General features: G+C 50.3%; 1 protein-coding gene across 1 annotated transcript; it reads right to left on the bottom strand.

The window, feature by feature from the left end:
* Positions 1-1314: 1314 nt before the first annotated feature.
* PLBD2 (phospholipase B domain containing 2) lies at positions 1315-25514 on the bottom strand. The gene is made up of 12 exons (XM_032472087.1): positions 25175-25514; positions 17696-17789; positions 15123-15281; positions 13200-13300; positions 12766-12980; positions 7692-7786; positions 5855-6015; positions 5168-5263; positions 4833-4904; positions 4057-4209; positions 3282-3444; positions 1315-3180 (listed from the first exon to the last, which is right to left on the bottom strand). The coding sequence occupies exons 1-12, from the start codon at positions 25462-25464 to the stop codon at positions 3013-3015; spliced, it is 1767 nt and encodes a 588-aa protein (XP_032327978.1). The 5' UTR covers positions 25465-25514; the 3' UTR covers positions 1315-3012.
* Between the last annotated feature and the right edge of the window lie 1279 nt (positions 25515-26793).

Here is a 26793-nt window from a genome sequence, read left to right as displayed (position 1 = left end):
CTGGGTGTGTGTAAACTGACACTCTGATGTCTTTGATTAATGTCCTGTAAACCCTCTCTTCCAAGCACAGCACAGAAACTAAGCCAAAAACGAGACAGCAGAGGAACTGCCAGGGCTGCCTCAGGGTCCTAGAGGGAGTCCTCCCCGCCACCCTCTCCTCCTGGCTTCCTGCAACCATTCAAAGACGTCCCTGCACCACCTATAGCAACTCCTGGGATCCCCAGGTTCAAAGTGAAGTTTGAGAACCAGTCTAACCCCTCAGGACACCACACAGATCCACACAGGCTGGCAGAGCGCCCCAAACACTTCTATAAAGAGCAGGTGCTGGGAGATTTCAGGGAAAACCCACCCCAGCAAAAAGCCCACATACTGATTTCCAGCCAGGAGGGACAGCAGGTGTACTTAAAAAAAAAACCAGGAGACAGGGCACCAAGAAAGGGCACGCAGGGACAGGAAATTATCGGCCTTCTAGCCCCACAATTGTTCCCAGGGCATATAGAGGGTTTAAAATTGCACTCAGTTCTGGAAGACCTACCCAGAATAAGATTGCTTTCGGTTTCCACAATCCCGCCTGAGTCAGGCACAAAATCCCCCGAAGAAGCGAGGCGGGACCAACTGGCCAGAGCCTTGTCCTGCAGGGGAGAGCAGAAGCCATAGATGGTCCTGCGGTGGCGTCTTGAAACAGGATTGTGGGAAACTCCCAGCGCACAGGGGCTGAAGGAAACTGCCTTTCTAGCTGCCCCTGCAAAGGTGGCTTCTGCCTTTCCCGGATCAGCTGCAGCTCCAGTGGAGGACCGTCTGCACGATCCCTCATACTCTGTTCAGTCGCCCTAGCTCCACATCCACCCTCAACTCCTGGAAAGCAGAAAGAGGGACCAGAAATCATTTTAGGGGAACAGACGAGACATGTTTAAATTCCACCACCAGCCTGAGCCTCTAAGTGCTCATCTGCCAAATGGGTGTCACAGAAGCTTCAGCCTCAGGAGTGGCTGGGAAGATCCCTTGACTGGCACACAGCAGGTGGGGTGACCACTGTCCCACTGGGGCTGGCGCCGCTGTCAGGAGGAGATGGGGAGGGAGCGCTGCGTCCCACGAGAGAGTGCAGACCTGGGCCCCCATCCTGGCTCTGACGTGAATATCTCGGCCTCTCCCACCTAACAGGGCTGTTGGGAGCTCAAGAGACTCCAGGAAAGACAAGACCCTCTAGGGAGCTGGGAAATGTACTGGCAGAAAAGTTAGTTTTTAGAATCTCAAGTTGTCGAATCCCAGGTAACAGGAGTTGTAAAGCAGCAGTGAGAAACAGGAAACTCAACCTCAAACCTCAACCGTGCTTTATTTTCTCCAGAGCAGTTACCAGCATCTTACACACTGTAAGTTTATTTTCTGTACTGTCTACCACCCAATGTAAACATCACAAGAGCAGGGATTTGGGGGGGGGTACCTGTTGTTATAAGGTATCCACAGGACCTTATAACCATGCCTGGCGTGCACTTAGTGTTCGATAAATTGTTGCCAAAGAATGAACGTTGTGTAAGCCCCTGTATGGGCTACGTCACAGCCACCAGTACAGCAAATCCTTACCACCGCCCCCGCCGCCCCCACACACAGGGAAGTGCTGTTCACATTATTCACCCATCTCACAGATGAGGTAACAGAAGCTCAGAGAGGTTAAGTCCCACAGCTAGTAAGAAGTGGAGACAGGATTCGAACCCAGGCCCTTGGCTCCAGGGCTGTGTGATTTCCTCTCTCCAAGCACATAGCATTGAGCAAGTCTTGATTCCACTGTAGGCTCTGGGTAAGATCAGAGGGGGAGGGGTTCTGTGTTGTGTTGACCTATACCCCCCAGTAGGACATGGGAAGGTCTTGGTGGTTAACAGGGCCCTACAACAGGACCCAGAAGCAGGTGTTCAATAAACATATGGTAAATGGATGGTCTGACAGACATGAACAGATGGAGGAATGGGTAGATGGATGAGTGGATGGATGACGGACGGACGGATGATTGGAAATGGATGGATAGATGGATAGATGACTGGGCAGATGGACAAGGGGTGGGTGGCTTGGCAGATGGATGATGCTAGACAGACAGAAGGATGGGCAGGAGGATGGAGGATACATGGGTGAATGGTGCAGAACCCAAACCTGAGAAAAGGCGCTCACCCAGCCGTCCCCACTGCCCCAAAAAGCACAGCACAGGGGCCACGGCCTCTCTTGTTTAATTGGGGCACAGCCTGCGATCTCATTCCTACCATAGGGGACCGGAGGACACTGCCCTGAGGCCAGGGGCAGGCCCGGGCTTGGGGCTGGAGGGGCTGACACTCCTGCCTGCCCCTGGAGAGAGGACACTCAGGCCCCTCTGGCCACAAGTTGCCAGGGACTTTGGTTTTTGTTTGTTTCCTGTCCTCAAGGAAGCTGTCCAGGAGGAGAAACGGGAGCTGCTTCCAGAAGGAGCAGAGTGGGCGGAGCTGGGGGCTGGGAGGAGAGATGCCAACCTGAGGCCACGCCCAGGTCTGGGGCGGGGCTGAAACCCCCAAAGCTCCAGAGTCTCTAGCCAGAAGGATGTTGGGAGGTAGGGACGTAGGGACAGGAACAGGCCCCTCCTGCCTGCCCCACTGGGGGCCCCAGAACCTGATCCCAGGACTCCTCTCTGGCCCTCGGGAAGGGGCAGCATGATGATGCAGCCCCAGAATGAAAGAGAAAGCAGGGCAGGGAGAGCAGAGAGACAGAGACACACAGAGAGAGGTAGGGGGAGAGAGAGAGAGATACGCAGATGGAGAGGGAAATGTGGAAGGAGTCAGTCTTGGGCTCCATCAGGTTCCACGCCCCACCCAGGAGGCCACCTAGATGAGAATAAACCTGGTCTGGCTGACCCAGGTCCCAGATCTGGGCACAGCACAGCAGGGGGCAGTGCCCACTCAGGGAGGCAGGCAGGCAGGAGTTCAGGGTGGCAGCCGGTGGGGTGGCCCTGCTGGGGTCAGCACGGGCGGAAGGCAGCAGAGCAGAGAAGGAGCCTCAGTCCCACCAGACCTCGATGGGCGAGAACTTCCAGAGGTCGGGCTGGCCCATGTGCAGCAGGCGGCTGAAGGGCGAGGTGCTCCACTGGAACGGGGGCAGCTGGTCCCACGTGGGGCCACTGGCCGCCAGGAGGCGCAAGGCCTTGGCCAGTGCCGTGTTCGTCACCTAGGGGTGGGGGGAAGGCAGGTGGTTAAGCTGTCCCAACCTGAGCGGCACTGATGCCCAGCCCCCAGCTTTGACCCCACCCACAGCCCCAGGCCCGGCACCTTCACATCGATGCCCCCGTGGGAGCGCTGGTGCAGGGCCTGGAAGGGGTAGGAGCCGTTGGCTGGGTTGAGGTCGGAGCGGGCCGAGATGGCGTTCTCCCCGTTGGCCTTGGGACTGCAAGCTTTGCACAGTGACAGGGGGTCATGCAGGAAGTCATTGTACCTGGATGCGGAAGGGGAGGAAATATCAGTGCTGGGCAGGGAGGCCAGACCCCTCATGGCCACAGCCCCCCAACCCTAACCCAGCCACCTGCTTTCAGTGTGCCCGGCTCCCTCCCACCACCTGGGCTTCCGTCACCCCCCTTCACCTAGTCACCCCACACCCATCACTCAGGCCTCCTCCGCTCAGCTGTCCCTCCAGGAATCCCTCTGGGCCCCCATCCCAAGCCAGGCTGGAGACCCCGCTTTGTCCTTTTATAGCATCGCCTGGAGCCTGGACGGTCCTAGTTACACATCCACACCAGCATGAATACGTGATGGATTTCTGCATCCCCCACGGGCAGGGTGCTCCCCGAGGATGGGGCAAGGGGCATGTTTTGTGCCCGTTTCCCAGTACCAAGCACGGAGCCCAGCAGGGGCGGTCGCTGCACAGCTGCCCAGCATCCTTACCTATAACACGAGGAGGGCAAGAGGGCTGAGCGCTACCTGGGTGCCGCTGTACCGGCTGCTCCACATTTCACCGCCCCCCGCCGGCCCCTGGGCTTGTTTGTGAGGTTGAAATGGGTATCAATACATAAAGCTCCACAGGACCCTGGGCTCATGGTCCCCCACGCACCTCATAAGCCGGATCATGGAGTCCAGGTCGTGTACCAGCGACTGGTTCCGCCGGAAGATCTGCGCCCGGGGGCTCCCATCGTAGGAGAACCAGTCCCCGTACTGGGCCACAAGGGCAGGCAGCCCGCTGGCATTGAACACAGACTCAAAGGACCTGTTGGGGACCAGGAGGGTCACTCACGACCCTCACTGACCTCACCTGGCCATGGCCAGGGAGGTGAAGGGAGCAGCCATGCCAGAACATTAACACCAACCACCCAGACAGTCAGGAGAGCAATAATCATGTCTTTTGTTTGTGTAGAGGGGGTGGCTTGGTGGGACGGCCAAGCCAGGGCTCTGGGGTCCAAGAGACGTGGGTTCAAATCCTGACTTCACTGCTGACCAGCTATGGAACTTTGGGAAAATTAGGCACTTTCTCGGGGCCTCAGTTTCATCATCTGTGAAATGGGAGCAGGGGCCATAGCTACCCAACACAGTGGTCATGCAGATCAAGTGAGATAACCCAGGTGAAGTGCAGTGAGGGTCAAGAGGTGATGGGTGTGCAGCCCAAAGTAGCTTCGCCGGGGAGCCACCACAGGGTTGGCACCTGAGTGGGTGCAGCCTGGGAAGCCATACCAATGCCGACCCCATAGCTGTACCCCAAAACTGTCCTGGTGAAGAAAGGGTTGGGGTGGGTTTCTTTGCTTTGTGGGTTTCCAGAATCACCTGGGAGGGACCCCTCCCCAGTATGGAGAGCCGACCAAAAGATGGGGCAAGATACCAGAAAGGGAGACTTACGGGATGTTGTAGCTGGCCCAGTAGGTCTTCTGGTACAGTTCCAAGGTCTTGTCGGCCACCACCACCATGCCCCTGCGACCAACAAGACAGACAGGGCAGGAGTGGTGAGAAAAGAGGCTCCTGTGGGCACTGCCCTGCTCAAGGACCCGACATGGCTCCCCACTGCCTGGGGGTAGATTATGTCCTGAATCTTTAGCCCCAGTCACGGACTGCCTTCTCCTCCAGCCTCGCCTCCCTGAGGTTGGCCCCTTCCCGCACACATTGCAGCAGGCCTCTGGGGCTCTGCCTGAGCAATTCCCTCCGCCGGAGCGCCCTGCCCCTTTCCGGGTACTCACGGGATCTGTTCCAGGACGGTGAGCACCCTTCTCCCAGGACTGGGCCCGCCGGGCACAAATGCCTTGTAGTCCACGATCATCCACTGGTTGTTGTACCTGCCGTGCACAAGGACCGGGGACTGAACAGACCCTGAGGCCACGGCCACAACCCACCCCCCAACCCTGCCCCTAGTGCCAGGCATGGCCAGGAATCACGGGGCCGGGGTGGTCTGGGAGTGCCCAGCCCTCCAACTGTCACTCAGACACTGTGGCTTGACCAGGCATCCTCAAACTCTTCTCTCATCCTGCTGTCTGCCTGCTCTAGAGGAGTCCACGGCTCCCTAGTGCTTTTTGCAACAAAGGTCAATTCTTCTGCCGAACGTTCTAAGATTCTGCACTATTCAGTCTGTGTCCCTGGCCCACACGGCCTCCATCCACTCATGTCTACCTCTTCTGACAGCCCTCCCACTGTCCCCAGAGCGCTCAAGTTCTACGTTTATTCCTGTCCTTCCTCTGGGAGCCCTTCCCTGAGTGGAGGAGCCTAGGAGAGAGGGACAACTCCTTTTCTTTCCCCGTGCCTGGCTCCCTGCGGATGCAAGGAAAGGACTCTGCAGAGGTGTGGGGTGTGGCCCCGGCGCCACATCAGGTCCCCCAGGGGAGCAGCGGGAAGGTCGGGTGGGCAGGCCCCAGTGCCAGGAGCCCACTCACGTGCCGCTGTTGAACCTCTTAAAGATATTGGCCCAGGTGTCCCCGTCTGGGGCCAGGCGGTTGGCCACGACATTGCGCATCCACTCCAGCACAGAGCCCTTGGGCTGCACGTACTTCCACAGGGCTGGGTTCCTGTTACCGATGGTGGTCTCCAGTGTCACCTGCGGGAGGGTCGAGGGCACTGTTCATGCAGGGGACACACCACAGTGGCATCAGCGGTACCTGAGACCATCACCAACAGAAACCACAGACATTTTCCCACCACACAACAGGGTTGCACACATCTCAAAATGTTGTTTACGCTCCTCGTACTTCTAAACTACGGCAGGTAGCCCCCCTGCAATCGCAGTTTGTTATTTAATGTGCTAATAAAGCAGCACGTATAGCAGACCTCCACGATATTGTAGGTTCTCTTCGGGACCGCTGCAATACAGCAAATATCACAAGAAAGCAAGTCACATGGACCTTTGGTTTCCCAGTGCATATAAAAGTTGTTTCCAAAAAAAAAAAAAGTTGTTTCCGCTGTACTGTATTCTATTAAGTGTGCAATAGCGTTATGTCTAAAAAAAATAGCATTATGTCTAAAAATGTACATACCTTAATTTTAAAAATACCCGATTACAATAGTCACATCAAAGATCGCTTATCACAGATCACGATAAAAATATAATCGTCATTTTAAAAAGCTTGAAATACTGTGAGAATTACCAAAATGTGACACGGAGACGTGAAATGAGCAAATGCTATTGGAAAAATGACGCTGATAGACTTGCCCAATGCAGGGTTGTTAGAAAACCTTCAATACGTGAAAATCACCATGATTTGTGAAGTGCATTAAAATGAGGTGTGCTTGTATATTACATTAGAAGTGTACTTATATAATATTTCGATAAATGCATGTCAATATAACTGGTTTCCTTTATAATCCTGTATGTTGGTTTATGCATTTGAAGGCATCATTCCAAGAAGGGGTTCCCAGCTCCCCGGACCACCACAGGAGTCTGTGGCACAAAAACAGTTATGAATCCCAGTGGAAAGTATATTTCCTGCCCGGACACTTTTCAGGTAACTGGATTAAACCACTTCATCTGTCCCTCCCCAGGCTTCACTCCCATTTTCCCCACCGCGGGCTGCAGGGAGGGGGGTCTCCTCACCCACTGCCTGGCCCCTCTCATGCTTTTTCCCACGTTTAAGCAGACGAATTCCCACGCTCCTCTCAAAAGGAAATAGAAAAAAAAAAAAGGCCCTTCCTTTCCCCTCCCCGAGAATTGGTGTCTTCTGCATCTAGGGGTGGTTTTTTTTTTTATTTTAAGTGATGTTTTTTCCTCCCCTGCATTGTTGCCCTGACGTTCCCAGCCCTGATTGCCCCGGCAGATGGTGGTGCCAGGAACAGATTTCTAAGAGAGTTTGAAACCCTGCCAGGACAACCGATAAAAACAACACATTGTAAGCAACATTTATTCCGAAAGCCTGGCCAGGTTTAGAGGGGGTTTTCTGGAAAGCAGAACCAGAAAGAGCAGAGTCATAGTGGGGAGAAGGATGACGTCCTAAATCCTAACCACCAGATGAAATCACTGAGGTCAAGGATATTTCAAAAGGGCCCTGAGGCTGGAGATTTATGAGCAGTTGCATTACAGTGCAGTGTCCCAGGCCGGCTGCAGGGTTTGGAGGCCCGGCCGAGGGGGGGGGGGGGGGGAGTGCGGCGCCGGCTCTACATTTTACAAGCGCCCCCTGGTGGAGAACAGCGTCAGCCCTGGAGGAGGGGTGTGGCAGCTGAGTCTACCTGCTGGGTGAGAAGCTGGCCCCAGGAGAAAGGTTACACTAGAGAATGACTCACCAGCCCGCTGCCTAGGATGTAGAAGTCATCACAGGAGAAGATGGTACCAGGATAGGAGGAAAAGATGACCCTGTTGCCGGGAGCCGGGGTAGACTCTGTGGGGGAGAGTGAGCCCGGTTGGGGGCAGGCGGTGCTGATCAGACAAGCCCATATGGGGACCCCCACACCCCTACCTAACGAGTCTTGAGAGTCTCTAGGAAGAGCAGCGGGCTTCAGAGGAAGCCCCCACTCCGTCCTTTCTGACAGTTAGCAAACCAGGCCATTTGATGTGTGTGTGTGTGTGTATGCATGTAAAAGCTAGCGGCAAATACATACACACATTTAATTTTTTTGTACATACATACATTTAATTTTTTTGTTTACCTTTTTTTAACTGCAAAAATCTATTGTTAAAAAGATAACTCAGACAGCAAATACCCAGAGGTCTGAGAGCATGGACTTTGTTTTGGGGGAGATTTTTTTTACCCTGCTTTACCGAAGTATAATTGACAAAAATTGTCTGTGTTTAAGGCGCACACTGCGGTGTTTGGGGATAGTTGTAGACATTGTGAAAGGATGACCACAATCAAGCTAGTTTACCTGTCCAACACTTTGTACAGCTACCCTTTTGGTGTGTGTGGTGAGAACAGTTTTACTCTCTTGGCAGATTTCAAGTACACCATGCAGTGAGCTTAACTAGAGTCACCACGCTGTGCTTCAGAGTCCAGAACCTTTTTGTCCTGAAATTGGAGGCTCATACTGTCCGACCAACCTCTCCCCATCTCCCCGTCCCCCACAGCCCCCAGCAACCACCTTTCTACTCTCTGCTTCTAAGTTCAACTTTTTTAGATTCCACATATAAGTGAGATCATACAGTAATTTGTTTTCCTCTGACTTATTTCACTGAGCATAATGTCCTGCAGGTTCATCTCTGTTGTCGCAAGTGGCAGGATTTCCTTCTTTTTTAATTAACAGCTGAGTAATATTCCATGGTATGTGTATGTGTGTATGTGTGGGTGTGCAACATTTTCTTTATCCATTCACCTGTTGATGGACACTGAGGTTGTTTCTGTATCTCAGCTACTGTGAATATGGCCATGAACATGGGAGTGCAGATTCCTCCTCAAGAGTTCATTTCCTTTGGATGTACACCCAGAAGTGACATGGCGGGACCATACGGGAGCACAAGCTTTGAAGGGGGGAGACCCAGGGAGAATCCGAGGTCAGTATCTTATCAACTGTTCAGTTTATGGCAAGTTACTTAGCCTTTCCAAGCCTCAGTTTCCTTATCTGCAAAATGGGAATAATAATCCTTCACTCCACACAAGGCAGCTGTAAGGATTTAATTTTCAAGATCATGGAGGTAAAGGGCTCCTAGTACAACAGCAGGTCCACAGAAGGGCCTACAATCAAGGGTACCATGTAACCACACCAGCACTTGTCAAGGGATGGGCTTCAGGTACAAGGGGCTCAAGGGTAGGGATGAGGGCCCCTGGAGGGGATAGGCTGAAAGAGCCATTCCTGTATAACCAACGAATAAATAAAAGTAAAAGGGGCAAAGTCATAACGGAACTGGAAGGGAAAACAACCCATAGCAATGGTGTTTCTTCAGGGGCAGTGGGGATGGTGGGTTACAAGAGATCTGTATTCCTTCTTTGTGTTCCACTAGATTTTCTAACTTTCTACAGTGAACACATATTACCTAATTTGTTATAATTATTAAAAATCAGTGTGGGAGACAAAAAGAAAGAATCCAAATGCCCAACAATAGATGAATGGATAAACAAACCGCAGCATCTCCATAGAGTGGACTATTAGGCAGCCATAAAAAAGAATGAAGTGTTGACACTGGCTACAACAGGGAGATGCCTTGAAAACATGATGCTGAATGAAACAAGCCAGTACGATTCCATCTTTACAGCATGTCCAGAACAGGCACATCTACAGAGACTGAAAGTAGATTAGAGCTTGCCAGGGGCTGGGAGGAGGAGGAAAAGGGGGAGTGATTATTCAATGGCTACAGAGTTTCCTTTTGGGGAGAAGAAAATGTTTTGAAACTAGAGAGAGGTGGCGGTTGCAGGAAACGGTGAATGTACTAAATGCCACTGAATCGTTCACTTTAAAATGGTTACTTTTATGTCACGCATGTGAATTTCACCTCAACAAAGTAAATTAAAATTAAAACGACAACCAGAAAAGTGCTTTAATTAGGGCAGGTTTAGATGAGGTTCTGGAACAGGCCAAAATGACCTCATGGGAAAGAAATCAGAAGCAGGGTTGCCTGGGGAGAGAGGGGTGGAGACTAATTGCAAAGGTCACAGGGAGCTTTCTAGGGTGATGGAAATGTTCATATGTTTATCAAATGGTGGTTACATGACTGCATGTTGGTCCAAACCCATCAGATTATACACTCTATAAATTATCAAAATATACACTCTAAATTGATTATCCATCAATAAAGTGAATACAAAAAAAAACCCTGAGTTTGGGATGTCATTTATCATCCATTGGAATGGCAAAAAATTAAAATGAACCATAATACCTAGTGCTGGCAAAGCCGTGGGGAAAGTCAGCATATTCACAGAATGGCAGTGGAAGTGTAAACTGGCCCAACCATCTTTGGAGGCAATTTGGCTGTACCTATCTAGAGACTAAAATTTTAATTACACCCATTTTTAACCCAGCAGTGCCACTAGGAAACACCTCTGGGGGCCCACTTGTTTGCTGTAGCACTGTTTGAAACAGCAAAGACCTGGAAATGGCTCAAATCCTCCACTGGGGACTAGTGACGATTTCACAACCAGCTGTTAAAAGGTGGGCTGCACATGGTATATAGTAAACTCACCAAGGCCAGCTGTGGAGAAAGAGGAGCCAGACGCAGACAGTCCCCACAGCATGATCTGACTTATGTTTTTGTTTTGTTTTGTTTTTAAAGAAAGCAGGCTTTTTAGGGCCGTGCAACTATTCTCTAGAATGCTCTAATGCTGGCTACATGTCATTGTACACTTGTCAAAAATCCATAAAACTCTATTACTATACAAAGAGTGAGCTTGAATGTAAACCATGGACTTCGGTTGCTAATAATGTATCAATATTGGTTCATCATTTCTAATAATGAACCACACTAATGCAAGATGCTAATAACAGGGGAGAGTGGAAGGGGGATAAATGGGAACTCTCTATTGTCTACTCAATTTATGTCAACCGAAAGTTTTTCTAAGAAAGAGTCTATTAATTTTTTAAAAGGTTCATATATAAATGCATCCAAAAAAAAAAAATCTATGGATCCAAAATGGTATCAGTGCTTTCCTCTTAGGAGAGGTCTGGAATTTGGGAGGAGAGTATTAAGGGAGGCGTATTTCTTCATCTCCATTGCTGGGATTTGCGGCAGAGACAATGTGTTCACATATTACTTGTGTAATAAAAATAAGTTAAAACAAATGGAAAATTGAGATACATTTTTTTTTAAAAGTCTAGGGAAAAAATATAACCAAATGTTCACAGAAATGATCTCCTGTGGCTTTTTGGGTGTTTCAGTGACTTTCACTGTATGTGTATGTTTTGCTGTGTTTTCTGATTTTCCATAACATACGCGTATGGCTTATGTAGGTTTTTAAAAGATATTAAGATGTTAGTGGATACACAGCAATGAGGATGAGAGAGCTAGAGCTACAGACGACAATATGGATCAAAGTCACAGGTGTTATGCTGAGTGAAAGAAGCCAGATGCAGACAGGTACATGCTGCGTGATTCCATTTGTAAACATTCAAAATCGGGCAAAGCTAATCCAGGTGGTGAGAGAGAGTCATGATGGGGTGGGGTTGGAGCCTGGAAAGGGACTGGAGGGAAGCTGCTGGGAGCTGGGGATGCTGTTTCTCAATCTGGGTGCTATACAGAGGTGTGTGCTCAACATGCAAACACTCTAGCTGTATACTTAACACCGTGCACAAACACTTCTCTGTACAAATGTCAATTCTGAAGTTGACTGAAGTTTAAATTAATGGGCATTAGGTTGTCTCCAAACCCCTACTGCAGCTGACGACCTTGTACACAGTCCCCGTGCAGAAATGGAAATGTTTCTCCAGGGACAGATCTGAGCCAGAGGGCTGCTGGATCACGGGCGTGACAGATTCTATATTTTGTTAGATGCCGGCGGGGCTCCTCTTCAAAGTGGCTGTGCCAGCTCAGACTTCCATTAGCAGTGAATGAGGGTAGATGTTTCCCCACCTTCTTCCCCCTCCTGGCAACATGAGGTTGCCACGCCAAGGAGGCACTGCCAACATTTGGCAATGGCTACCTCTGAGGCTGACACCAGGGCCAGGAATGAGGGGGTTGTTCTATGGGGTACGTGGGCCTGAGTGGCAAAGTTTTCACGTGACAGAAAGAAAGCATTTGTGCATTCCTGTGTAGTTGATTGTTTGTTGCAAAAATGGCTGTAATTCTCCCTGTGCTTGTATCCACACCATCTACAGTGTGACTCTGCCATTCCTTATATCTAATGGTAGGGTCTGTTTCCCCACCACTTGAATCTGAACTGGTCATTTGACTTATTTTCAGCAATGGAATGATGTGCAAGTTTCAATCAGCCCTCAAGAGGCCTTCTATACTTCTCGGCCCAGAGGTCACATGAACAAGACTGAGCTAGCCTGTGGGAGGATAAAAGACCAGGTAGCCCAGCTGTCACATCATCCCAGCTGATATCCAACCCCAGTCATACAGAAGAGGCCATCCTAGGTCAGCCAGCTCACCCCAGCTGACTAGTGAAGCATCATGAGCCCGGCCAAGATCAGCAGGCTTAATTGAGAAAAACAAAACCACTCAGCTGACCTATAGACATGTGAGCAAAAATACAGCTGTGTTTTAAGACTTTGTTGTTTTAAATTTGGGATGATTTGTTATGCAGCAGTAGCTTACTGATACATCTTGTGAGATAAAAATGAAAAGGAAATAGACATGTTAAAAATAAAATGAACTCAGAATGGCCTTACAGTGACCCCAGTGTGTATGGGCCAAGGCCCACATGTCCTAGTGCTGTCCCCAGTGTGGACCCACATACATGCTCACACACACACAGATCCATCCACATCTACCCACCTTGGGGCCCTTCCCTGAACTGGAACCAGTACTTCTTCATGATGCGCAGCATGTACTGGTAGGAGTGCCAGGTGTTATGGGCGACCAGGAGGTCACTTTGGCCAGGCAGCAGCTTGATGAGGGCGGAGCAGGAGCCAGAGCCCAAAGCATGCTTGGTCTTGGTCTTATTCAGGGCCAGCTCTAAGTCTTCGAGGTCCCCAGAGATCTGCAACAGGCTGTGGAGGGCCAGGGTGCCGGAGGGTTACCACATCTGCTGGGAGTGCTATTACATACCCATTATACAGAGGAGGAAGCTGAGGCTCTGGGAGGTCAGGTGACCAGTCCAAGGCCACCTAGCCAGGAAGTGGCAGAGCCAGTACTGGAACCCAGGTCTGTCTGACTATAAGGTGTGTGGCCCTTTCCCCTACCCTGTCCACTCTGGGGGTGGCACTTACAGGAACCCCAAGGGTTTGATGGTGAACTTCCCAGTTGGAAAGATCACACTGCCTTCATAGCTGTCCTCTAGGCCTTTCAGCTGCAGGAGGGTCAGCCGCACCTAGGGGGAGGGGGAGGGGGCAGAGGGCAGGGGGCAGAGGGAGGGTGAGGCCTCTCCCCCAGGCTCACACCTTCTCCTGCAATGGGAGGGGCTCCAGCAAGAGAGGCCCAGGTGCACCCTCCAGGCTCCAGCCAGCCCTGACATCCCCCCCTTAACCACCACCCAACTCTCCATGCCAAGCACCCTCCTGCCATCACTTAGCTCTATGTCTCTGCCCTGTGCCAACCCCATATCATCCCAATTTAAGAGTTCAGCTCAAAGCCACCTCCTCCAGGAAGCCTCCCAGCCCACTCTGACCCACTGTTGACTGCTCCCTGTTCTGAATTTAGTTACTGGCTGTGCTGCTGGCTCAGGACACCTGTCTCATGTGCCTGACTCCCCTCCACTGTCACTGTCATTGTTCTGTAACCATGGAGTATATCACCATGTCCTGCACAGGGCCTTGGCCTGCGCTGGGCATACACCAGGCACCTGGTAAGTATCTGTAAGATGGATGGACAAAAGGATAGACGGATGGGTGGATGGATGGACAGGCAGGGCTGAAAGATGGATGGTGGCTGCTGAGTTAAACAACAGAAGGACAGAGAGAGAGGCAGTCACCTGGATGGATGGGAGGGCGGAGGGAAGGACAGATGTTCAGCCAGGACATGAAGTAGGAACGGGACAAGGTGGATTCGCTCCTTCATCTGTAAGTACTCAACAAACCTTTACTTATAAGGCACCTACTATGTGCCAGACCCTGTGCTAGGCACTGGGGATATCCCAGTGGACAAAGCAGATGTGGTCCTTGCCTTGTCCTCATGCAGCCCAAGTCCAGCTGAAGACAGACTCTGAAGGCCTCACTAGAGTGCTACAGAGAAGTGCAGGGAGAGGACACCGATGTGAGGAATGGTGGGGGAGGGCCGGGCAGAGGGGGAGGAAGAAGAGTGTTCCAGGCAGAAAGAACAGCACATTCAAAAGCCCTCAGGCAAGAGGGAACACAGCTTGTTCAAGGAACCAGAACGAGGCCAGGGAGGCTGGAGCACGGATCAAGAAGGTCAGTAGGAGATGAGGCTGGGGAGGGAGAGGGTGCAGGAGGGTCCTGAGGCCATATTAAGGAGTGTGGGCATCATCCCCAGAGAACCAGGCAGCCCCTGGTGAGATTTACAAGGAGCAGAAACAGAGCAGAGGTGATAGACAAACAGATGGACAGACTAAGAGGTGTCTAGACTCTGGGCAGAAGAAAGATGATGAAGCAGGCAAGGTAGCTGGTCAGAGGGATGGCTGGGCAGGTCACTAGGAGGGTAGATGGACAGACAGGTAGATGATAGACAGAGAGATGGGCAGGCAACCAATGGGGTATATCAACAGGGTGGGTGGATAGAAGAACTGACAACTGGGCTAAGATGGGCAGGGAGGTGATAGATCGGTAAATGAAAAGAAGAGGGTGAAAAATGGATAGGCTTGTGGGTGGGTGAATGAAGGAGCTGACAAACTAGATGCATAGATGGATAGATGGAATGGATGGGTGGATGGGTGGATGGGTGGATGGGTGGGAAGGTGGCTGGATGGGTGGCTGGATGGGTGGCTGGATGTGTGGATGGATGTGTGGATGGGTGGATGGGTGGATGGATGGAAGGATGGGTAAGTAGAAGGATAGGTAGATGGGTAGATAGATAGGTAGAGGGGTGGATGAAGGAGGGAGGGAGGGGAAAGGGGCTGGCAAAGAAGAGTGGGAAACTAACAGGTCAGCCAGCTGGAGCAGTAGCAGCTGCACTGGCAGCAGGTCCCCAAAGCAGACCCACCTGCCACCCCACCCCTCTGTGCAAGGGGCGGTGCCCACCTGGTGCCAGTAAGCAGAGTCCTTGTTCAGCTCCATCTCCTCCTGCATCCACTCCAGGTTGGCCTCCAGGAAGTTCTTGAGCCTCTCGCAGTAACTGACTTCATACTCGAAGGGGCCGCAGTAATTCACCACCGTGTTCATCCAGTGCATGTAGATGAGCTGCGGGGCGGGCGAGGTGGGCAAGGGCAGGGGCGGGGCAGCAGGGCTGCTCTCTCCCCTGAGGACCCCACTGGCTCCCCACTCGGGCTCAGATTCCTCACTCCCATCCAAGTCTCCAAACAGCCAAGCAGTCCCGGTGAGGCCACCTCTGCACCTCTGCTCACACGGGCTTTTCTCCCCCGAGGCCCTTCTCACCCAGCAAGCTCTTACCCCCAGCAGAGCCCAATGCCTCTGGATCTTTCCCTCCTCTGAAAGCCTTCAGCATTCAAAGTCTGCCCTAGGTTACACCCCCTTTGTTACTGGGGACCCCCCATCTATACATGTACTCAGTCAACTAACTACTGTTTTTGGAGCACCTACTACGTCCTGCCCTGAGCACTGCGGACACAGCACTGAACTTGACAGGAGAATCCTGTGCCAGTCCCACCAGCCCTCAAGAGGCCTTCCACTCCTCCCTGCCCAGACATCACATGAACCAACCTGGGCCAGCCTGCTGGGGGTGGGGGGAAGGCCCCCTGAGCCCAGTCGCCCCCATCAGCCCAGATGATGGAGAGCCGACCCCAGACACGTGACTGAGGCCATCCTAGACCAGCCAGCCTCCCAGCTGCCCTGCCAGCTGACCGCAGGGTCATCAGTGAGCCCTGCCAAGGTCAGCCAGGCCTGGCCCAGGATGCCAAGACCACCCAGCTGACACGCCAGCAGGAGGAGGAAAGTCTGCTGATCTTGTCGCCTGCAGAGGAGGGGCTGGTGGCCCAGAGTTAAGGTTAACGGCACTCTTTATACAGACACAGCTCACGACTATGCCGTAAGGAAAGTGGTACTGTCACTATCGCTGCCTCCCAGCTGAGGAGACAAGACAGGGGCAGGTGAGTATCTTACCCTAGGTCATCCAGGTAATGAACCAAAGAGCCAAGATTTGAACCTACCAAATGATGTAGATTTGTAATTTCCCAAAGCACAGAGTTCACTGGACTTTATAAAGTTTTAGGGGTAACTTCCAGCCTCATTCTCCCCACCACATTGGAGATATTCCAAAACACACACGTCAGTGAGGAAGCATCCATAGCCCCAAGACTGAAAGCTTAGGGACCCCTGCTCCATCACCATTTCATTGAAATACATCCAAAGTCTACTCATCTTTTGAGGCCCCATTAAAATGCCACCTCTTCCATGCAGCCTTCCACTACTTCCAGAAGCACTTCCCAAGTGCCTGTCCTACATCAGGCTCTGGGCTGGATACAGGGGACACAGCTGGGGACAGGACACAATTCCCACCCACAGAAGCCCACAGGCCAGTGGGGAAGGTGGCAGAACAAACCACTTTGAAGCAGAGGCTCCGGTCAGACAGAGCTGGGTTTGCATGCTGACTCCTCTGCTGACTGGCTGTGTGACCCTGGGTAAGTTACTTCACTTCTCTGAGCCTCAGCATCATTTGTTCAGTGGGGGTGGTCAGGCCTCCCTCCGGGGGCTGGTGCACAAGCTTAGCGAGATAACATGGGCGAAGCCTCTGGCGTGTGTGTCTGGGGTTCCTCATTTGAGAACCACTGCCGGCCTTGCCCCAGGGTTCCTGGCCAGCTATGAGGCCCTTGAGAGATGGAATCATGCCTCATTCTCCACTGAGTACCCAAAACAGCGCTGGCCTGACCCAGTGCGTGACCACCTCCCCATACATTGAGAGCCTCCCCTACCCCAGAGGCACCCACCACCCCATCCGTGGTAGCTACAGCTCTCTGTCCTTCACTCATTCACTTATACTAACATAGAATTCACATGCTATAAAATTCACCACTTAAAAATGTACAATTCAGTGGTTTTTAGTATGTTCATGAAATTGCACAACCCTCACCACTGCCTAATTCCATAACATTCTCATCGCCCCAGAAAGAAACCCCATACCCATTAACAGTCACCCTTCTTCTGCCCGCCACCCCTCCACCTTCCACCCAGCCCTTGGTAACCACCAATCTCCTTTCTGTCTCTATGGATTTGCTTATTCTGGACATTTCCTATAAGAGGAATCATACAGCATGTGGCATTTTGTGACTGGCTTCTTTAACTTAAGATTATGTTTTCAAGATTCATCTGTGTTTTAGTGTGTATAGGTATTTATTTATATTTTAAATGGAGGTACTGGGGCTTGAACCCAGGACCTCGTGGATGCTAAGCACGTGCTCTGCCACTGAGCTCTCCCCTCCCCCCATGTTACGTATTTTTAATATGCATCAAAGAGTACCTAGTGTAAATTTCTAACAAACACAAGTGAGCCTTTTCTCCCCAAAGAGACGGAAGGCTGGGGGCGCAGGGGAGCCCCCTCTACACATATCTCAGAACCCTCCAAAGATCCCTGGGGAACACACTTGATGAGCAGGGGAGTCCCGGGTCCCCCCAGGAGGTAAGGTCCCCCCGCCCCTTACCTCCTCGGACACGGCGGCCTCCACCACACCCGCTGCGTAGGCCTGCAGGCTGTCGTTGTACTGGCCATTTGTGTGAAGCTCCAGAAAGGCCCACCTGCAGAGGGAGGAGAGGGGACACTCGGTCAGCACGGGGACAAGCATGAAACGGGCACTCAGCTCGCCATGCCACTGTCTGCAGTTTTCAGGCATAAAAACCAACCAACTGCTGTGCACGTGAATGTGCGTCAGTCTGTCTCTGTGCACGTGTCAGGCTAAATCCCTAAAAGACGAACTGCTGGGTCAAAGGGCACCGGAATTTTTATTTTAACAAATATCAATCAACAGCCTCCCCCAAAGCTGTACTAAGCTTCATTCCCACTGCCCCCGACCTCCCACAATATACCAGCTAATATTTACTGAGGGTTTGATCCATGCCAGGCACTATTCTAATCACTTCCATATCTAGTAACTCATTTAATCCTCATGACAATCCCACAATCCTGCACAAGCCAGGCACTGTTACTGTCTCCATCGGACAAAAGAGGAGGAAGTTAAAGCACGGAATCATGTACCTGCTGTGGCAGCCTTGCTGCAGCCCACTCCCCATGTGTCCCTGCCTTTTGCTGTGACTTTACGTCCCTCTCACCAATGGCCAAGTGTCCTTCCTCACCTCCTTGACTTGGTCTCAGTCATGTCATACGACTTGCTTCAGCGGATGGAATATGGTGGAAGTGACTGTGTACCAATTATGAGATGAGCCTTTGCGGGGCCTTCCATGTTTCCATGTGCTCTCTTGTGCCCCTGCTATTGCCACGAGAAAAATATGCCTGGCCAGCTCGCTGGTCCCAAGAATATGAGACACACATGTTGTTGACCAGGTCTGCAGACCCGTAGCACGAAGCAGAGCTGCCTCAGTGCCCCATGGACCCGTGAGGTTATTGTTTCAAGCTGCTGGGTTTGGTGGTGATTTGTTACACAGCACCATTGCCTGATACTAGCTGATACACATTTCAAAGATCACAGAGCTAAGAAAGGGCACAGCCATGATTCAATTCCAGACAGGCTGGTGCCCACTCCTCCTCTGAAACAACACTTCTCAAACTCTGATGATCATCCAGGTCACTTGAAGACCTTGTTAGGAAGTAGATTCTGATTAGGAAGTCCAGGGTAGAGCCTGAGACCCTGTATTTCTATCCGGTCCCCCAGGTGATGCCTGGGTGTACACTGCATTTCTAAAATGTACAAACTCCTGGCTGCCCACTTCCTTGCTTAAAATGATTCTTATCAATTTTTTTCATCCTTACTATGGTGACAGTTGAGAAATTCAATCATGTCAGTTATAGTCCTTGAATTAGTTAAGCTATAGATATTTTATTTTTATTGATCATTTATAGTTCTTTGTTTTTTTAACATTTTTTTATTGAGTAATAGTCATTTTACAATGTTGTGTCAACTTCCAATCATTTATAGTTCTTTGGTTCATGATCTTTACTTATTTTTCTCTACTGTGGTTTTTTTTAACCTTTTCTTATTGACTGGTGGAATTCTCTATAATACATATTAGCCCACGACTTGTCATTAATACTGAAAATGCCTGTATTTTAACTGATTTTTGCTTTTGTCTTTGCTGTAGGGAGGTTTTTGGTTTTGTGCAGCCAAACCTATCAATCTTTCCTTTATGGTTCTGGATTTCATTCTTGCTCCAAGGACACAAAAATATCTACCCAGGTGATTTCTATAACTAAGGAAAACACTTGTGAAGGCAATTTCTATTAAGAAAATGAGGGCATCAAAAGATAGTAATGAGACCTTGAAGGGGCTACTAGACAGAGAGACCCAGACTCAGCCAGGACTGTCTCATGGGAGGCTGGCTAAAAAGCCACCAAAGAGCTCCAGGACAGGAAGAGCCATGTCCTAGGGAAGATGCAGAAGAGGAAATGACTATCAAAATACTCACATCAGATAGTTGTGGCAAAAAAAAAAAAAAAAAAAAAAAAAAAAAAGCCTATCTGAGGGCCTAGTAGGTGCCAGACATTGAAGGGATCGAAGAATGAATGTAACTGCAATGATGAGAAAAGGAGTAACACACCACGGAGGTTCTCTGAGGAGGTACACCTCCTGCTGCTACTAAGTAAAATCTAGGAAGGCTTTACAGAAGAGGTGACAGCTGCTCTGGGCTTTGACGTTTAAGTAGGAGCTTGCAGAGGGGTGCGGGGAAAGGAGGAGAGAGGAAAGGGAAAATAAAAGGAAGCTGAGCCCTGAATGTTCCAAAGCAAAGAACTTGAGCCACAGGATAAAACAGAGCTATGGGGATTGGTAATGAGGCCCCCTACGACAAAGAACAATGACCCCCAGCACTAAGCACATCACATGTTTATTTATCTCTCTAAATTCTCTTAAAGACCCTACACTATGAATTTTATTATCCCAATTTACAGATGTGCGACCAAGGCTCAGAGAGATGAAGCCACTTGCCAGAGGTCACACAGCAAGTAAGTGGCAGACTTGAGACTAACAATACAGAGTATGTGCTCTGAGCCTCTAACTAAGTTTTGTGGTGGCTGGTTTTGTCCTTGAAGGTGAAGAGGCTCGTTCTTATCAAAGGAACATGGGATCCATGAACTTCTGGGGAATGATTCACATATAACCACAGATAAGGATAGCAAAACACAGGAGACTAGGATAAAGATCTTAAGTTTTAAGGTGAGTGGAGGATAAAGAGAGTCTGGGCTTGTGGGTCCCTCAGCCTTTGTCTGAATCCCCAGGTCTCTCTCTTATCAACTGCATACCTTCAGGCAAATTGCTTAACCTCTCTGGGCCTCAGTTTCCTCGCCCGTGAAATGGGCACAGCGATTCCCACTGCAGAGGGCTGCTATGGCGCATGCCAGAAAGTAACTCATGTTTTATGCTCACTAAATACTTGTCTCATCACGAGTCTGAGAGGGGAGGTTTGGAGAGCTCCAATAGGTTTGGTGATGGGAAGAAAATTAAAACAGGGCCCAGCGTCTAGATCCCCTTGCAATTAAAAAAAAAAAAAAGCGGAGGATCAAGGGAGACTGTACACAAATTACATAAAACCAGAAAAGCTGTTCAGAAGCCAAGTCCCAGTTATAACGGAGAGGTCGGTGGCCTTCCACCAGACAGCATCCGGTTAAAATCTGCTCCTTCTGTGGGGAACAGGCTGAGTCAAGGCCACGTTGCTGAGGCAGCAGTGAGGAACTCATCCCCTGACCGGTGCTCACACAGCCTTTGGAGATGCGAATGAGGGCCCTTGATCACAGCAGTGTTTTTCACCAGAGCTGAGTAAAACTGGACCCTCCCGAAACATCCACCATTAGCGGCCTGACGCGATAATCCATCCATATGGGAGACTGCTTTGTGCTGATGAGATGTCAGACACAAAGTTGTTTTTAAAAAAATAAGATCAGAGAAGAATAAATGGTAGAATTAGAATAACCCCACATACAGAAGCATCACACACACCCCTACCTATAGACACATGCGTGTATGTACGCTTAGGGCTGTTTATACACAGAAAATTCTGCAAGAAAGAGCTGACCGTGGTTATTTATGGAAAGAGAATGAGAGGGATTTACCTTCCACACACCATCTCACCTTTCCAAACTGCTAGATTGTTTACTATAAGTTAAGTACCTGTTATAATAATTACAAAAATTTACTGGGGAGGGTATAGCTCAGTGGTATAGCACGTGCTTAGCATGCAGGAGGTCCTGGGTTCAATCCCCAGTACCTCCATTAAAAAAAAAAAAAAGGAAAAACATTTCAAAAATTTAAAAGAGAAGAGCAGCATGATTCTTTATAGCTGGACAGAAAGAAAAAGGATGAGGGGAAGGTCACAATTTTTCCAACCTCACCCCCCTAAGCCAGGCGACAGTATTGCAAATGTGAAATTAGTCACCGCCTTTGTTCAAGAGTGGACCTCCTGCCTTTCCTCGTGGGCCGCCTCACTCCAAAGGGCAGGTCGGTCTGGATGGGGTTTATTTACTTTGCCTGGCTCCTCAGAAAACCTGGCTGGGTGGGCTTCTGTCTGTCTTCCCAGAACACTTTGCAAAGAGAGAGGTTCCCATTTATGAGCTTTTGCTCCAAGCTAGGGGATTTCAGTGCTGGAGCCTCTGAGGCTGTTGCCTTCGGCCCTAGGCCCTAACCAAATGATTTTTTTTCCATGACCCTGCAAGGCTGTGACCAGCCTCATCACAGAGACAGGCAGCTGTCCCCGGCCACCTGCAGTAAGTGTCTGGGCAGAGATCTGAACCTAGATCTCTCTAATATTAAACCTGAGACCCTGCCTCATACCTTACCTCCTTCCTCTTCCACCTCAGCTTCTCCATCTGTAAAATGGGAAGGCTTGGCCATCAGCAAATGGTTTCTGGGATCCCTCACTGCTGTGGTGGCTGACAACTCTGAGAAACTTTACCCCAGCCACTGACCAAAAACAAAACAAACAAAACCCCAAAAAAACAAACAAACAAAAAACACTGACAAGCAAGTGTTTCTAAAGCAAAATGTCCCCATTAGCTTGTTCTTGATTCAGAGATCACATTCTTCCTGCCTGTTTAATTTTAAAACAGCAGGTGTTTTATTAGCTAAAAATGGGCCAAAATCGATACATACTGTTCTGGTTTGTTTTTAATGCACTTTCTTGACAAAAATAAAGAGTTGGCTGCACTGAATGTGTCTCTCCAATCTTTCCTTTTTTTTTTTCTGGAAAGTCTATGGGTCGCACTATGATTTTATGTCAAGGGCAGCTAATACCACTGAGATGACTCCAAGGTCTAACGAAGAAGCCACATTTGGGAAAAAGCCAGATCATTCACAAGAGATGAGCAGGGGGTCACACATTCCCCCTCGTTCCCCTCCCCCCATCTGTGTACAGTGAGCCCTGGACACCCTCTACTATGTGGGAGGCACCACCTCACCTGTGGCTGCCACTCCTTTCCCATTCCTGATGGTGCAAGTTTAACTTTTGCGACTTTTCAAAGAAACAGCTGGGTGGCACTTCTCCACTTTGCTTGTTGGGTGGGAGATCTGGGCTGTTTCCCAGCTTCCTAATAGCTTAACTCCCTCTTACAAGTATTTACTTCCTCTCCCAACTCAAAGGTGATTTATGTCACACAGCTGGTTTGGGGGGCGGGAGGTGGGGAATCAGGTCAGAGAAGGAGGTAAAAGTTAAGGTTGGAGAGTTCGGCCTCCCCAGGACCAAGGCCAGAGCCAGGCGGGCGCAGGTGCTGCTTCTAGGGGCATCTCCCATCCCAGAGAGTCAAATCCTAAATATTTTAGGCTATGTGGGGAGCATCGGTCCAGAGTCAGGGAACAACTGAAAGAGGAGAGATCATGAGGGAAGGGGAAGCTATCCTGACAATCCTGGGATCTGGTGAAATCCGCGGGCCAGAAAGAAGGAGGGATCCCAATTCTAGGTGAACAGAAGAGTCAAACCATGATTTCCGCCCTCCAAAAACTGAGACAGTCACCCGCAGATCAGAGGTTCTGCTGCTCGGGGGCCAGGACACTCCAGATGTCTTTCTTACATCTTACTTCTGAGTTCTCAAGAGGGTGTCTTTGAGGACCTCAGTTTCCTCGCTTATAAAACAGGGGCTTCCTATACAGTTTTCCCTAAATCTAGTCCTAAGTGCTGTCAAACTCAGAGGGAAAGGGGCAGACTGGACAGAAAAGGTGCTGGAAACGTGAGGTGAGAGCAAGAAGTGTGGAAGAGGCCAGGGCTCACTTCTCAGGCCACCATTTCCCCCTCTGAAAATGGGGGCAGAAGAGACCCACTCCTTTCTCTTTTACTCAGTCCTTCCTTTAGTAAATAAACAGAGGTGCTTTCTGTGATCCCCCTGAGTGTCCCTTTGTGCCTCACCTTCAAGGGAGGAAAGAGGCCCAGAGAGGTGAAGTGATTTGCCCAAGGGCACACAGCACCAGAGCTGAGCCAGCAAGAACCTTCCATCCATCAAAATCAAGGGAGTCCTCTTCCCACCTGTTTTCCATAACTAAGAGCAACACAGCCTGGTGGGGGCCTGCTGGGGCCAAAGCCCCTCCCCCTCCTGGGCCTTACCTCTGTGCCTTATCCCCTAGGCATCCAGGCACAAACTGTCATGCTCTCTTAGCTCTGCTAAGTGGGGCCAAAAACATATGTGACTCAGCAGAGACCGGGTCACCAGATTCCAGAGTCACAGTCACGTCGCCACAGAGTTCTGGTTCCCTCCATAGATGCCAGCCCACTCTGTGGCTTCTTCTTCCTGGGAGCCCTCCCAGATTAGCCCCACACAACTCCTGTGTCTGCAGCAAATCCTCTCCTCACAATCTCCGAACTATCTAACACCCTCCCATGTGCCACAAAGCACCTGAATGGAGGTGTCCCCAGTGTCCTGTGTCTCCCCAACACCTGCAGAAATTAGTGCATGCTGGCAAAATGGATGGGGACAGCAGCGGGAGGAGCCATGCCTGCTGGAGAGGGCAATGTATTCTAAGGACCAGGATGAGCCCAGGATGGGATGGTGTGGGTGGGAGGTTGTGCGGACATGGGGTTCTCTAAGATCCCCAGCACAGCCTGGATCCAGGGCCTGGGCCTTGATGACAAGGCTTTGAGGCAGGTTTTTCCCCACTCCCAGGATTTTTCTGCCTGCCACTACCTCCCCCACTGAATGGGGATCCCTCCTCAACTTTGTGTCCCCAAGGCCAAGCACACTAGGTGAGTGGATGAATGAATGGGCATAAGTCCTGGCACAAGTCCTGGCACAAGGCCTGAGAGGGGCATTACCAACCTCCTAGCCAGAGCACATCCTCAAAATTCAAGCCACAGATGGGGAAATGAGAGCCCAGACAGGCAGAGGAGTTCGGTAAGAGTCACACATCGGAATGACAGCCTGAGTCCCAGTGATAAGGGTAGTGATCATGACTGCCAAGGATGGAGCACTTGGCTCCATACTAAGTATCTGGTCAATCGACTTTCCGCTAGACCAGGAGAGAGGAGAGAAGCAAGGAGCAGAGGCCAAGCAATGATACTATCTGGCTCTATGTAAATTTAGGGACCCTCTGTTTTCAGACTGGCCTGGAATCCAAGCTCAGCCCTGCAGCTCTGATTGTGGAAAGGAGGCGGGGGGCTGGCACCCATGGGGTGAGCTACAATCAACGAAGTGAGAGTTTCTGTTGGAGAGCTATTACCATCCCCCTGGTCCGTGGTGGTGAGATGGGCGTTGAGGAGGAGAGTGCTGGCCTCCGTAGAGATAGGAGTTACTGTATCATTAGGGGAACAGAGTTACTGTTATCTCTGGCTGAAGGCAAAGGACTGGTCCCCATGAGCTGAGGGATGCTACATCAGCCCCACCCAACCGCGATGCTCAGAGGCGGGAAACTGGCCCCCAGGGAAACAGGGATGGGACGCTGTCACTGACAAGAGGCTGGTCCTAGGGCGAGGCGAGGCCCGGAGCCCACGCAACCCCCTCCCCCGGCTGGTCCGCGCGAGGTCGGGCCAACCCTTACCCGGTCTCGCGGATGGCGTTGGTAAGGTTGGCCCAGGCCACCGCGTCAGGGTGGCGGCCGTCCACCAGGCGCAGCTGGCCCGTCTCGGCGTCCAGGAGCACCGAGCGGCTGCGGGAGGCGGGTGGGACGGGCCTGCCGCGCCCCCGGTGGCCCCCCGGGATCTGGATCGCGCTGGTCTGGCCGCTCAAGAACAGCCCGACCAGCAGGGCCAGCACCAGGGCCAGCGCCAGCGCCCGCGTCAGCGCCCGGGCCAGGCGGCCGCCGGGGGAGCCGTACATCGGGGCCACCATGACCGCGCGGAGCTGGGCGCAGCTGCCCGGCTCACGTGACTGCTCTCCGCTGCGGAGGGCGGGGCCGGGGCGGGCGGGGAGAAGGCGGGCTGGGGGGCGGAGGCGCGGGGTTCGGCCGAGTATTTCCGGGTAGGCGGGGCCCAGACGGGACGTAAGGGGCGGGGCCACCTTAAAGGGGCCCGGCGTCCCCGTCCGCCTACCCAAGCCCTGCGGTGGCACACTTCCTCCCAGCTTTTTATTTCTCAAATTTTTAAGCCTTGAGGAAAGTTGCAAGAGTAATAAAGTAGATACCCATATGCCTGCTATCGATTGCTAATATTTTGTCACAGTTTATTAATCCTTCTCTTATGTATCTATAATTTTGCTCAATCATGTGAGTTAATTGAAAACATTTTAACGATCAACCGTAAATACTGCAGATCTCATAAAAGACATTATCCTTCATAAGAGCAATACCATTATACCACTGAGCACATTTATCATTTATTTAATAGTGTTGTCTAATACAGGGTCTTTATTCAGATTTCTCCAGTTCTCCCAAGAATGCTTTCTCGGTTTTTTTCTTTTGACTCAGGATCCACTCCTCACACAATACACAAGAATAAACTCCTAAGTGATGAACATCTAAATGTAAAAAATGAAACTGCGAGTATTAAAAGAATACATGGGTGAATTTCTCCATAACTTGTGTGCAGGGGGAAAAAAAGTCCTCTAACTATGACTCAAAATCCAGATGCCATAAAAGATTAGTAAATTTGACTACATAAAATTTCCTTTTAATATTTACATGTCAAAAACACCATAAGCAAAGTGAAAAGACAACTGACAAATTGGGAGAAAATATTTATGACATATATAGTGCATAAAGGACTATTCTCATTAATATATGAATGACTCTCTAAATTTGATAAAAATGGACAAAAAATAGGAACAGACAATTAATGAAAAAAGATGCTAAAATGATCTTTAAACAAGGAAAATGCTCACCTCACTCACCATAAAAGAAGTGCAAATTATAGTTACTCTGAAGATAAAATTTCATAGAAATGTACACCAAAAATAATGAGTGCATTAAAAACTGTTGAGATCTGGCTAAGGTCTATAATTTAAAGTATTAATGTCATTTTCCTGATTTTGATCATTGTGCTCTGGTTATATATGATTTTATCATTGGGAGAATCTGGGTAAAGGATGCACAGAAATTGTACTACTTGTCAAAAAAAGTTTTTTAACTACACTGAAATATCACTTCTCACCTATAAGATTAGTAAAAAGTTAAAAGCTTGATTATATATATATATATACATATTTTTTTTTTTTTTGGTGAGC

This window comes from Camelus ferus, chromosome 32 (assembly GCF_009834535.1).
Source record: "Camelus ferus isolate YT-003-E chromosome 32, BCGSAC_Cfer_1.0, whole genome shotgun sequence".
NCBI classification, from domain to species: Eukaryota; Metazoa; Chordata; class Mammalia; order Artiodactyla; family Camelidae; genus Camelus; species Camelus ferus.
The sequence above is the reverse complement of the archived record's forward strand: the minus strand, read 5'-3'. Positions and strand labels throughout refer to the sequence as shown.

Bases quoted from the DNA above. Each gene is read 5' to 3' on its own strand.
- PLBD2 (XM_032472087.1), bottom strand. From the start codon at position 25,464: ATGGTGGCCCCGATGTACGGCTCCCCCGGCGGCCGCCTGGCCCGGGCG. The intron at 5,264-5,854 runs GTGAGTGGGCTC...TGTGCACGGCAG, and splicing joins AAGAGGTTCAACAGCGGCAC to GTACAACAACCAGTGGATGA. The intron at 3,181-3,281 runs GTGCCGGGCCTG...CCCCACCCCTAG, and splicing joins ACGGGGGCATCGATGTGAAG to GTGACGAACACGGCACTGGC.